The sequence below is a fragment of the Aptenodytes forsteri genome, unplaced genomic scaffold (genome assembly GCF_000699145.1).
Source record: "Aptenodytes forsteri isolate BGI_AS27 unplaced genomic scaffold, ASM69914v1 Scaffold3, whole genome shotgun sequence".
NCBI classification, from domain to species: domain Eukaryota; kingdom Metazoa; phylum Chordata; class Aves; order Sphenisciformes; family Spheniscidae; genus Aptenodytes; species Aptenodytes forsteri.
The window spans coordinates 446,288-460,278 of record NW_008795283.1 but is presented as its reverse complement, the minus strand read 5'-3'; the positions used below and the strand labels follow the sequence as shown (position 1 = coordinate 460,278).

General features: G+C 41.2%; 1 protein-coding gene across 1 annotated transcript in view; it reads right to left on the bottom strand.

Moving 5' to 3' along the window:
• Positions 1-13,991, bottom strand: part of DPF3 (double PHD fingers 3) — a 169,310-nt gene that overhangs the window by 54,980 nt on the left and 100,339 nt on the right. Inside the window, exons 4-7 of the mRNA XM_009279267.1 lie at positions 11,381-11,508; positions 7,336-7,431; positions 6,252-6,290; positions 2,537-2,615 (exon numbers count right to left, since the gene is read on the bottom strand). Coding sequence (XP_009277542.1) covers positions 2,537-2,615; positions 6,252-6,290; positions 7,336-7,431; positions 11,381-11,508 — 342 coding nt within the window. The remainder of the gene's footprint in view (positions 1-2,536; positions 2,616-6,251; positions 6,291-7,335; positions 7,432-11,380; positions 11,509-13,991) is intronic.

Here is a 13,991-nt window from a genome sequence, read left to right as displayed (position 1 = left end):
TGTGCCCCCTCCCAGCTTCTTGTGCACCTCCAGCCTTCTCAGTCGGTAGAGCATGGGAAGCTGAAAAGTCCTTGACTAGTGTAAGCACTACTTAGCAACTAAAACGTCAGTGTGTTATCAACACTATTCTCATACTAAATCCAAAACACAGCACTGTACCAGCTACTAGGAAGAAAATTAACTCTATCCCTGCTGAAACCAGGACAAGTGTCAACCTATTAAGGTAATTATTTATACCAATAATGTAATTGTGGGAATCATGTTTTCCCAAACAGGAAACAGATTCACTATTTTTGACCTGCATGTTTCTACATAAAACAAAACTATCTGCCCAAAACATCTGCACATGGAGTACTGCAAACCAATTTCTAACCTACCACAATTAGATTGAGATTCATCTATAAAAATATTTAGCAAATAATTTCAAAGAAAAAATTGATTCAATAAATCCACCCAAGCAGGAAAGAGGCCTCAACCTAAGCCAATTATTCGCAATGAATTGTATGCAGTATTTCTACAGAAAGTTAACAAGGGCAGGATATTACTTCAGGATGATGGCATTACAATTGCGACAGTTCTTTCCTTCTGCTCCACAGTCAGGTAAAGGAGTTCTGCTACCACATAACCCTTTTCTCAGCTATCTACAATGGGAAAGGAGGAGTCACTGTGTAAAGTCTGGATTCCAAAACTCCTTATGACTCACCTCTAACTATAAGTTTCCTAAAAATGAAAGGTATCAGCCAAATGAAATAGGAAAGTTTATATTTCCAAAACCAAAGAGGAAATTTATGCTCCAAAATGTAAGCCAAGGCAAAATTCCATCAGCACAACAATGTACCAGAGCCTTGACTTCAGCCCAGATTGCTGCTGCCTGCTTTGGTATCTTAGATGTTTTATCTACTCTGTGCAAATCACTACTATGCATGTTGAGAGTTCTCTGTAAGATCCAAAAGCAAAGCAAGATCAGACAATAAAGAGTCATTATGTTCAAAATTACTACTGCTGACAAGTGTCCTTGGATTTAGAAGGATGTTCCAGAAAAGAGATAAAGACAGCTATGCATATACCAGCAGAGGAAAGCTGTGGATTTCAGCAAGATACATACTGGGCTCCCAGAGAAGTCTTAGAAGACACATTTTAGTTCTTCCAACACACAAGGACAGCTATTTAACCACAGCAGAAATCTCCTGACTCTTCACATCCTAAAGAGCTCTTCCTCCTTGATCATGTGTTCAGACGCTCCCATTCATGTTTAAGTCTTTCCATTTCTACTCATTGCCCTTAGAATATCCACCTTGCTGAAGCAAAATACCCAACATGTCCATCACTGTACTGTGCAGGGTCACCTGGTCTCACCATAAAAGCATATGATCTGATCACATGGAATATAGTTCTTATTTACCGTGCATACTCCTTATTTCTTCATGTTTTTAAAAATAAGCAGGAAATACCCCCACAGATTGACATAGTAACAGTTGGTCTTTTAAGGTCAGTAACGTTGCAAGATAGGTAAATAGTGGAGAAAGGGGGATTCTAATTGTCCTCAAAACCATCAAACATTTTTGGATCACAGAAGTGAAGACCTCCTGCTATTCTCCTACTCCTATTAACTTTTGTTAGGTTATCGTCTTATAGGATAGAAGGCACCCAGTAGCACAAATTATTATGGCACGTACACTCTACAGTAAACCTTAAGATGGGAGACCTCAAAAGCATGTGGGTAAGATAAGTGCCCTTCAGAGAAATGACACAGTGAAGTAAAAAAGAGTATCAAAAGATGAAGGAAAGCACCAAGGACTAGACCGTAAAAAAAATACATTGTGTATCAAATATTGGACTCCTTCCTCATACTAGGACTCTGGTATCCTTCTTCAGTTTGAACATTGGACTCTGGTATAATTTTTCAGCTGGGGCAATGCCTTACTTCACCTGCAGTCCCACTGCAAGACATCAAACAGCATGGCCATATTCAAAGGGAATATGTATCAAAACAAAGCATTCCAGTTGTGTTTGTTTCTTAGGAGGGCTCAACTCCTGATGACGCCACAAGAGTACTTTCTGAGTGAGGGATGAGAATAAGACCTTCAAAATTTAGCCCAGTGAGATTTTAAAAGGACTGAAGGAAAGAGAATCACCAAATATATGAAGAGATACAACAAGGGTAAAGTACCTTTGTCGGAGATTTTTGAGTTATGCTTTTGTTTGTAACTATCTGAAACAGAGAAAGAAATAGAGGGTGAATCTTACATGGGGGAAAGGAAGACAAAAGGCAGAGAAGCCAGAAAAAGAGAAGGAGAAAGAGAAAGAAAATATAAGAGATGATTCATTATAGGGCAAAGGGAAGTGGAGCCTTGCCGAGGACTTAATTTTATTTTCTTCATGCAAAAACACCAAGAGCAGCAGCAGCAGCAGGTGCCAAACATGCAAGTCAGAGAGCAGCAGAATATGTTGCTGGAAAGGAAAAGATGAAGCCCTGAGTGCACCGAGCTCGTAGGACTAGGCTGGAAGCAGAATCAGCTGTCTGGGTACTACTTACTGTCACAAACATAGGGTTTGTCGTGATCATCCTGGGAGGCAGCATCATTCCGTCTCCTGCCACCTCCAGATCCCCGAGCCTGCAAGGACAAGAGGAATGTTAACATTATTCCATCGCCCCTCAGGTCTCCTTGTGCCCCTCACCCTCCTATGAAAAATGTGCAATATAAACTAAACAAATCCTCAGCTTCCATACAGGTTTGTCAAGGGTGGGCTTGACCCTTCATCTCCTAAGATATGCACTGTGTTAATGGACCTTGTAATGCAGTGGAGATCCCCTCCACAGACAACCCGAACTGTTCATCCATAGCAGTAGGTCACTGCCAGCACATATTCAGTCGAGTATCATCACACATTCATTTCTGAAGATGTTCAAATACCTTGCTTAACTGAATATGAATGAATGAATAGATGAACAGGTGTTAGAGGATAAATATAACCATTGAATCAGCCAGAAAACAGGCCCCAAATAAAACAGAGGTAAAATTATTTCCTTTACTATTTTCAAAGGGGGGCTGTTTGGTTTGGTTTGGTTTGTTTTCTAGCTGAAAAGCAATGTTTTGAAATGGCCTTCTGGGACAAAGATACCATGGCTAATTATAAAATGGAGCTTTGGTCAGTTAGTGGAAAAGATTAGGTAACATGGCTACCTGCAATAACAGAGAACGGGAATTACCCAGAAAGATCTCTCTGCAGTTCTGTGTTCCTACAACATACCAAGTTGGCAGCCCTGGAAACAGAAAAGCTCTGTTTCTCCACAGCACAGACTGCTCTGTCCTGAGCTCCAGGGGTAAGAGCGGAATTCAGCATCAAAGTTACTTGGTCCTGACCCTTCTCAGCTGAGATGCCAACAAGGGGACAGTTGATATCTGTCCAATGGTGGAGGCTGTGAATGTGCAACTGGGAATTGAGCCAAGGCCTTCAATTCTTTCACGTTCACTAATGTACAGTCTGTAGATGACAATCATTTTAGACTTGATCTTTATTTGAGGAAGTGATCTGCAGGTGGATGGCTAGATAGCCCTTTATCAATTCTGCCAGCTACTCTATTCCTGGATAAAAGCAACAAAATTGTTTCTGCTGCTCCTCTTACTAAACTGTTGATGTTTCTCACCCTAGACAAGGCCGTCTGACTCAAATCCTTCAAGCTTTTGCATGTGAAAACAAGAAAGGGACAGAGCTTCATCAAGTAAAGCTGGAGAAGATGTAGAAATTCTGAGAATATTAGTGCCCCAGACACAAAGGGGTCATATGAGCTCTGTCCCTCTTCTATGGATTTGGCACTGAACTGGCACTATAGGAGCTGCATTCCATCGGACATCTAAAGAGAAGGAACAAGGAACAGTTTTACACTGGCCTGCCACAGTCTGTCAAAACAGGGATTTATAAAAACTTCACACGTTATTTTCCTAGGATTGCTCAGATCTAACTCTTAACACAGTCCTGAAGGAAAGACATGGATTTGCAGCTGTCTGGATGGGGTAAATACTATTAGGTATGACAAGTACAGCTCTGCCTTCTGCAAAGACCTCTGTGCAGATCAGCACACACGTGTAAGGGAGAACTGAAAAGCAGTTTCACCCTGGAAAAGGCCCCAGCAACAATTGTTTGGTGGAAGCTACTTTACTGACCATAGCACATAAAATCATCTTACTAGTCTGCAGTATTTTCTCTCTGACTGCCAGCTCTGTAAATCCCCTCTGGGCTATGAAATCAATCCCAGGCTAGTTCCTTCCCTCCCTCACTGCTGCAAAATGTGCTGCAAGCTGAATTTCAGTCCATGGCAGCTCCTATACAACCCTTAGCTCATCAGAGAGCCTTCATAGAGACAAGTGATTGGCCCTTAAATATTTCTGCTGATACCTGGATTAGGATCCAATTTCCCTATCCTACCAGCTGCATTGGCTTCTCAGGGCTGTGAAAAAGCTGTAAAGTCTTATTTTTGTTACCAGTCAGTAGGTCTGACTCTGTTTACACACTGAGAACAGATCTGTTGAGTAAGAAGGTACTATTTTTACATAGGCACCTTTCAGAATAGGATGGTAATTTAAGGTCTGTTGCTCGGAGTTTTGCTAGTCTTACAGCCAGCTGTTTCCCTTCAAACCGTTCTCTACAGAAACGCAAGGGTACAGCATTCATGTCATGACCGCACGTCAGATATATTTTTTCATGCACTGAACACACAGAGGGAGATTTTTCAAGTCAATGACTTTCAATGGGACTTGGGTTCCTAAATGTCTTTAGTGCCTTTGAAATTCTCCCATGGGATATTCAGCTGACAAGCAGACAATCTGTACAGGTGTAGCTGCATTCCCCTCGTATCTCCTAGCAAACTATCCTTCCCAGCTCCTACCACATTCTCCCTGTCCACAAAGATACTAAAAAGCTCCTTCCGTAAATCCATCTCTTCGGCCTTCGGTGTCCTTCCTAATGCTCCCACAATTCCAGGGCTAGCCTTGAAGGGGTAGTAAACCAAGCAGCTGCCCCAGAGGCACTAAGTTGAGTGCCACGTGCTGGCTGTCGGCACTCCAGTCTGTTGAATTCAGTCATCCACAACTGCCTTCATTCTCCTGACGGGATGCAGCAAAGACTACGAGACTTGATGTGTGAGGCCTGGAAGCCATGGCATAGCAGCCTTGAAGCAGCCCTGAAGCAGCCAGAGAGAGTAGCCAGAGGGACAGATGGAGAGTCCAGGATTAAAAATAAAATCATGCTATGGGGCAAGGAAGGGGCATGTGCAATTTAGAAAGTCCAGAGCAGTAATTCTGTCGCATTAATCCTGCATCGATGCTGTCAGCCCTTCTCACTCCTTCTCTGAATCCCCAAAGGCCACACTCTGAAGGATCTAGTTTCCTATGCATGTCCTTCCCCTCTTCTGCCCTCTAAAAATAATTTAACCAACTCCTTCCCAGAAACAAAGTGCTGCCCAGGTTTCATGTCCCCTAATTTCAAATCCTGGGTCCCGATTCCCTACACTGGGTCAGGCTTACATTAGAAAAGGGCTGCTTGAAGAGTGGCAAAACACTCATGACCAGACACAATTCAGGCTGCAATTCAGGCTGCAATTCAGGCTTACCAGTTTTCAGCAGCTAGGGAATCTGGCCCTAATTTTGAAATCCTAATTTATATCACATTTTGCTTTGGTTATTGATGCCATCAAATAAAAACGAAAATTGCCCAAAGTATTTGGCAGTCTTCAGACGTCTGGTTTTTGCACTGAATGAAGCCAGGGCACTGGCAGAGCAGGAGTTAGTTGCAAGAAAAAGGCAAGAGATTCTGCTGCTCCTCTACTTAATAGGGGGCCAGTTCTAGGGCAGAAAATAAGACGTAAATTTATGCTTCAAAATGAATGGGACGTCTAGTACCCTCCAACTCCATTCCCTACAGTAGCAGAGAAAAAGTAATAGAGATATTCTGAAACAGTTTTCTGAACAGGGGAGTAAAACTTTGCACATAACAGTAGCTTCAGGACTGACTTTGTGTAGGCCTGGGATATATGAATACAGCAAATTCCCTTCTGAGCAGTATATTGCTTTTAGCTATTCACTCCCTTTCACTCACCCTAACCAGCATGCGCAATTTATGTGAGAGCAACTTATTAGAAAAGAGTTGTTAGCCTGGAATATTAGTTGATCACTACAGTCAAGCTTGTGTGCATTTATCGATTCTAACTCCTGGTTTTGGTTACTGGTTCATACAAATTTTCTGAAACTTACATTTTTCTGGAAAATTTTTTTCCAGGTGGGGGTCTTTGGCTAAGAAAGAAAGAAAGAAAGAAACTGGTTCAGGTGATTTTGAGAATAAGGAAGGTGAAATATATACTTATCCAATTATTAAAGTGCTTTGATCTTATATTAAAGGACTTAAGCTCCAAAATAAAGAGGAGCAGAAAACTGAAACAACACAACAACAGAAGAAACCAAAAGAGAGGGTCTGATGCATAAGTACATTGCAAGTATTCAATGTGGTTTAATGTCTCTCTTTTATTCAAAAGCTATTAAATCCTGCTCATTTGGCCTAAAATGTGGCCCTTCTTGCTTGACTCCTACAAACACATCAAAAGGTACTTGTAGAGCTCCTGTGCCCTTGCAGCATCCGCTGGAGCCAAAGAAAGATGAAAATGGTCAAAACTTCTGAGAATTGTGTTCACGTTTATAATAGATGCCTAGCTTAAGGGGCCACAATTGAAAATGTTGATTCCAAGTTTTTAAAATGTTGGCCTCATTACTTAACTGGTGCCTTGCTGAAATTGTGAAAAGACATCTTAGGTAAGAGAAGGGACACAGACTCCCCTAAGGAAAAAATATTGCCCATATTAAGCAAATGGAAGATTTGCCATTGGCTCAAGAGGGCCAGTGTCAGCCACAAAGTGCTACCTTGGAGAAAGCTGCAAAATGTATTAACACAGTTCAAGTTACTTTTATTAATTTTTTTTTTGACTGTCATGACTGAATTTGTTGCTTTTCTGTAATTAGTAAATGTTGTTTTAAAGTAAGAGCATTGTAATAGCAGGATGTCATCATAATTATTACAGTTTACATTACGATTGTAAATACAACACTATAATAAATTTACCCCAACTTTTTACTCTCAAAATAGTCTTTTTTCTTGGTAATTCACAAAAATAAACTGAAAAAATATTAAAAAATCTTTGACCATATGACAGAAAATTACCTACAGTGTTATCACTATCATATAACCATGGATAAACACTTTGCATATACAATACACATGACAAATATACACTAGAAAGCAGAGGTTTGCTTCCTTCCTTTCCATTCCAGTAAAGTCTCCACCTACCCGTCCTCTAGGCCTGTTCTTTCGTTTTGGAATATCTTCTTCCAAATCCTCTTCCTCATTCACTTCATCTGCATTTTCATCATTTTCTAAAACCCTCTGTGGTTGAACAATAAACGGGAATGGTTAGAAGAAACAAAGATGACACATACAACCAACTGCTGCTCTTTACCACAGAGACTGCAGGTTATTAAATTACAGTTGATTAATGATATAATGCCAAATCAGATCCCAGAACCCCTACTTCTTTCCGCTAAAGCAAAATTTGCTTTCCCTTCCACCCTCAGTTCTCCAGGGAGTTCTTATTAAAAAATACCACTGATATCAGTCAACTACGAAAAAAAGGTTCCTAAGAAATAACAGTGGCATCACTGAGCACTGATATCCCAATACAACACAAGTATTAGCATGCATAACTGCAGGCCCTGTCTGGGAAATTGTTTGCATGATTTTTTTATTTTGGTTTCTTGCACCTTAAATTCTTTCGTTTTCCTCTAATGTTGAGAATGCATTTTAAGAAGACAAAAATCAGTGTTTTTCTCCTTGGCAGCTCAGAATTTTCTTTGTTTAGCAAAAATAGAGAAAATTCCCCCATATATTGCAGCATGTTTAGTGGATCTAGAAAGTAACATGTTCCATGTTACTATAAGCCATGTTCCAGGGCTTATACCACAGGTACAACTCTGTAATCTGGAAGCAGGGGTCTTGCTACGTGAGAATGCTGAGGAAGTACAGGTCTCATTAGTTAATAGGAACAACAGCAATAGTTCCTTCAATTAATTATTTAATAGGAACAATAATTCATCATCTCACATAACTGTGAGATGCCCAGGCCAGGGAATTTCAATCCTTTTATCTTGATCTTTTGAAATGTAACCTCGATAGAATCAAACACAGGCTGGCCGCCCTGAAAACATGCACAAGTCAGACATCACATGGACAAACGCAAGACAAACCACCACAACACTAATGTGGAAAGAAGTCCCGTTGAAATCCCCTCAACCCTTGGCATGTCTGCTAGAAATACAGAAATGGGCCCCAGCCACTCCTGCTGTTCATGGTGCGGTGCCATTTCATAAAGGACTAATGTGGAATCACTAACTTATCTTTGCCATGCCACCACTCATTTAAATTACAACATGCAGCCACGATACAGATTCTAAATTAGCAACTTTAAACTGATGGGGAGGTTTTGCAGTCTTACTGTATTTGTTCCTTCCCTATAATTTCTAGCCAACAGCTATTCGAGAGCCAGCAGAGGGAGAACAGGAGCAAATCACAGTTGCTTTCTCTCCTTCCTACATACCTCAAGCATCAAATTCTGAATTTGTGGGAAAGAATACAACAGAAATTTCACTTTTTAAAATGCCTGTATTTGGAAGACCAACTATACAAGTTTATTCTTAATTTTATCAGCTAAATTTTTAAGACTAATATTGGACAGTTCCCCTTTTAAAAAGTACAAACAACTTTTAGAACATGGTAGAGGACCAAGTCTTGATCTGGTTTTTGCTCCTTTTATTTTTAAATCTCAGGAGGCTATTAATGAGGTCAGATGATCATGAAATACAATTTCACATAATACTAGAGTACTAAATATTAGAGGGTGTAAAAGTTAAACAAGTTCCAGTTCTACAAACATAAAATGTTTCTTCAAAATTCATGCAATTGCATACATCAATTGATTTCATCTTAGGAAACTGAAGCACTTGGAAAATGTTGTACATGAGGAGACTAGTGGTATGTAAGAAAACAAGCAAACTTACTGATGTGAGTTTATATTTTCACATTGCTTCATATCTTAAAGTATCTCCAAAAAAAGAGAAGGCTGCAACCATATCATATGTGGGAGGGGAAGGAGGTAGTTTACAACAATAATACTACACAAGAGCAGTTAAGAGAAATATTGCAAACCACTTTCTTTGTTTAAAATTGCAGCATCAATTTAGGAAAGACATAATAAGTAACCAAGTGTGAATTTGGTGACGCTGCCAGGGTAATGATTTTAACTCTTCATAGAAGGGGCATAGCCTTCCTGATGCATGGTCAAAAGGCTATTCTAAGCCTTCTCCAGCAAGTGATGGAGACACACATTCAATACCAATTTACTGTAGAGCAAAATCCTCAGCCCTGTTAAATACCAACTGCACAGCAGGTCCCAATGACTGCATCTATTTAGCAGGGGCAACCCTTACCCTTGTTAGCAAAGTAACTTTTCCTATTCTGTCTTCCTAAGTTTCCCAGCCCAATGTACTTCAGTGCAGCTAAGCACCAAGTCTTCTTCTCCTGGCAGATACTGTGAGTTTGAGAGGGCAGTAAGTGGCTGGGACTGAGGTGGGAATTACAAATATGTCTATCCCACCTGCTCACTCTCACCACCACTGAGGCTGGGCCCTTTCAAGTTATGGCACAGAAGAGCATGCAAAGGAACAAAAGAGAGATTTGCATTCTCTTATTTGTCATACGGATAAAAGGCACTGATCATGATTTTGATCTGGTACGATCTAGCTGCGAGGTGCCGAAGTACACACTGAAAGCTGGCTACTAGTAAAGGCTTTGACAATCATTGTTCTATAGACTGAATCCAGACGAGCTGTGCTTGCATAAGAAACAACAGCAAGACATGTCTTTTGCATCTGTTCTGATGAAACTAGCATCCAGATGACAGGTCACTGCTAGGGCCGTTAAACTGAAAACCTTTTGTGTATTTTCGCACCCCCTCCCTGCTCTGCAATGCCCAGACTTGTGTCAGTTCCACCATCTCTGAAGTCTCTTTCCTTGGACTGCTGCTGGGGATAATTTGGGAGCTCAGATTGCACAGCAACATCCAAAGGCACTTGTCAATCTCATAAGGATGCTGCACCATGACTTCTTGTGACCTTGGAAGCAGGTATAAACAGAGCTTTAGGGCTCTCAGCTTAATAGACCCAGGTACACTACTGAAGAAGGAATCACAGAGGGGGCCTCATGCTGAGCTTTTCCCCACTCCATGAGCATGGGATGCCTCCTCTTTGATGGTGCTCCTTTACCTGTGGAACAGGGAATAGGAGACCTAATTTTGCTGCCCTGAAATGTGTGAAATTTCTAGCAAACAGACCAGTAGGACTGAGCTCCAAGTAATATATAGATTTGATGCCCACGCTCTTCTGTTTCATTTGGCATGGGGCTGCCCACTCAAATTTGTACTAGTTTCAGGTATAGATGCATCGTCTTGTACCTCAGCCAAAATTACCAAGTCTAACACGTTGCCAATGGCTCCTGCTAAAAATCACTAATAGAGACTCACAGCACAATGGTGTTTTAGCATCACCAAAGATTTGCTGCTGCTCCCCCGGGAGAGGCCCGCTTTCCTAGTGATTTAAGATGTCTTTATAAAGTGACATGCCCTTATATAAGAACCCTTTATATTAGTGGAACTCCTTCTATGATAGACCCACAAATGTGTTTCTATTTTGAATTGTTAAAGGATGAAATAGAATCTTGACAAATAACTTTCAAGCCATAATGCATGTAAAGAAGCAGTATTTCTCATGCCTGCATCACTAATAATAACTGAGATGATAATTAACATTAGAATATTTTTAATTATTTATTTTGCTTGTGTACTTCCTGAAGGCTTCTCAATATAAGAAAAAACAGACAAGGCAATAACATGTTTTTGTCTACAGTCAGCAGCTGTGAATCTAACTTCAAATCCATGTCCAAATTCACTTTAAATCTGAGGCACTAAAATTCAGTTTATGGTTGGGACTCATCTCTGCTTGTCAGTTTTATATGTCATCGTCTCACAGTGCTGCAAAACAAATTCCAACACAGGACCCGTGCAGAACACAGCCAAATGACCGAGATTCTTGTGACAGGAGAAATGTGCAAGATCCTGAGTTCATTTTGAGCATCACAGTGTAGCACAATGGTTTGATAACATTTTGACAGTAGAATGACACAACTACCAACAGATGCACTGTTCTGCCACAGGACAAAATCTGCTGGGCTTAGAGACAAACTGTAAAATCCAGCCCTGCTGTCAGGGCATGGGGCTCTCCTTTACCTGGATTTCTTGTATAGTGTCTTCCTCTTTAGTGTCCGGTTTTTTCTCTATTCCCTCGCCACGCAGCAAGGCTTCCAGAGTTGTACTTTCTGATGTGAACCCATCTTTTTTCAGAGGCAGATCAACTTCTGAAAAACAAATCACACTGAGTGTATGTGTCTCCCCCAGACAACTAACAAGCAGAAAGCCAGAGATGACAAGCAGAAGACTGACAGACTTGCAAGCTTGTTTCTATCTTGAAGGAGAGTTCTTCAAGTTCTTCTTTTAACCACTAAGGATCCCCATATAGGACTCATTTCTATCTTACTGAAAACCTGGTATCTTTTCAATTGCTGTGTTTGCTTACAAGAAAAAAAGGCTGGACATATTTTATTAGGAGGAAATAAATGGGGAAAAAATCCTTCTCCTTTATGTAAACTCCATATGCTTCAAATAAAGAAGAAAACCATGGCTTTCTAAGATACTGAAATAACAAATATGAAGATCTGATCTCCTGAAGTAGAATAGTTTGATGCAATTCAGCATCTGGCACAGTTTACACAGCACAGCTACACGTAGCATTCTCCTACACCAGTGTATGTATGTCCCACACGTGGCGAAGCAGAAAGCTAGTGTGTGGGGACAATGCTGAGAACTTAAACTGAAAAAACAAAGGGATGTGCCTTGAATTTTCATTTAATATTGACTAGATAAAATCTTCAGTTTGTTTTAAATGGGCCTACACCAATAAAGAAACACCAGTCAGCACAGCTATGAGTGCAGAATCCAGCCCATAAAACAGGACGACCCCCAGCCACTGCAGGAGGAGCCAAAGGCTGACTCGGGGGCAGGCCTGGGGCACGGTACTCCAAGAGACAGCGCAGGTTTATGAGGAAGTTTGATGCAACTTACCATACAAGAGAAGGAGCAGAACCTTCCCCTTCTGAATGCTGCCACTAGATTATGAGGCTGTGCAGCAGACAGGCAAATAGAGCATGTTCATTTTAGCAAGATGTTAAAATACACCTAGGGAAAAATTCCTTTTCCTTGCAGATCCTGGCCCCTAACCCACTCGTGCAGGGGTTCATTCAGAGCAACCCTACAGCAGGGAGACATCCTGAACATCTCTTTACCTGACAATGCCAAGGTGTGGATTTCTCAAGTACTCCCTCCCTTCTAAAATGAATTCCTTCCTCTAGGCCAACAGATTTATAAAGTAATAATATACAGGACCGACACTCACAATCAGCATCTGGTGTCCTTAGTTCATAGCTCTGTCCACTTCTCATCTTTTAGGACTGTGTTGTGTTCCCCAGTCTGCCTGAAGCTCCCTGCCTTTCTATCACCATGAGTTGTAGGGCAGAAATTCATGTGTTTATAAAGCCCCAAATCACTCCTGCAATCCAAATAATGAATGAACACTTCCACCTGGGACAGTAAAGTATAATCTGTTTCTCGGGGGCAATTGCGTCCTAGGAATATGTTTGTTCTGTATATGAAAAACTCTAAGCCAGCAAATGATTCAGGGTCCCTGACCAGTGCTTCCACAACACGCTTGCTCAAGTCTTCTGAAGTGAGAGAGCATTGCTCAGCCAATAACCACAGAAAATCCAGCAAAAATTCCAGCAAAAGCTATTCTATTCATGGAGGGAAAGGCTGACTACAAACCATGCAGAAAACCCAAACCACTGGGATTTTCAAAGGAAACTCCCAGGACAACCCACACAATGGGATGGGGTCAACAGTGAATTGATCCCCCTTCTCATCACAAGGAGGTCTATTCAGTCAGGCCTCTGTTTTTGGCATTAAGCTCTGCACGCACACCCATTATGCCACCTTCCCCAACTTCTCCCTTACTTGAGCTATAAAAAAAGACAGAGAAGTCAACAGAGAATCATACAGATTGAATTTCCCTGTATGAACTTCTAGTACCTCCCTCTGGATGCTAAATCCAGACATTTCAATAGAAAGAAGGGATTTTAGATTTGATTTATGTGCAAATCCCAATACTTGAATCTAAAGTCACTAAGAAACCTCCATAATCATCTCTGGCTGTGGGCTTGGCTTGGTTTCAAAGTCCTGTGCTTAGGTGCAAAAGGGCATTTGCTTTGTATTTAGAACCTTGTGGGACTGCAAAACCCAAGGGGTCATCATACATTCAGCAAGAGAAGAAGCTTCAAGCAAGCTCAAGGGCATCGGAAACAAACATGTCTTCACTGTGACAAGCTATGCCTGTCTCTGGATACCGATACACTCAGAAAACGAATGCATTAGAAAAAGGGAATGAGCAAGGAAGTGGTGAGGGATAAGTAAAACGTATATGAAAGTAAAACTACTTTATCATGGTTTAACCCCAGCCAGCAACTAAGCACCACACAGCCACTTGCTCAGCCCCCCCCCAGCAGGATGCAGGAGAGAATCAGAAGGGTAAAAGTGAGAAAACTCGTGGGTTGAGGTAAAGACAGTTTAATAGGTAAAGCAAAAGCCACACACGCAAGCAAAGCAAAACAAGGAATTCATTCACTACTTCCCATGGGCAGGCAGGTGTTCAGTCATCCCCAGGAAAGCAGGGCTCCATCACGCATAACAGTTACTTGGGAAGACAAACGCCATCACTCCAAACGTCCCCCCC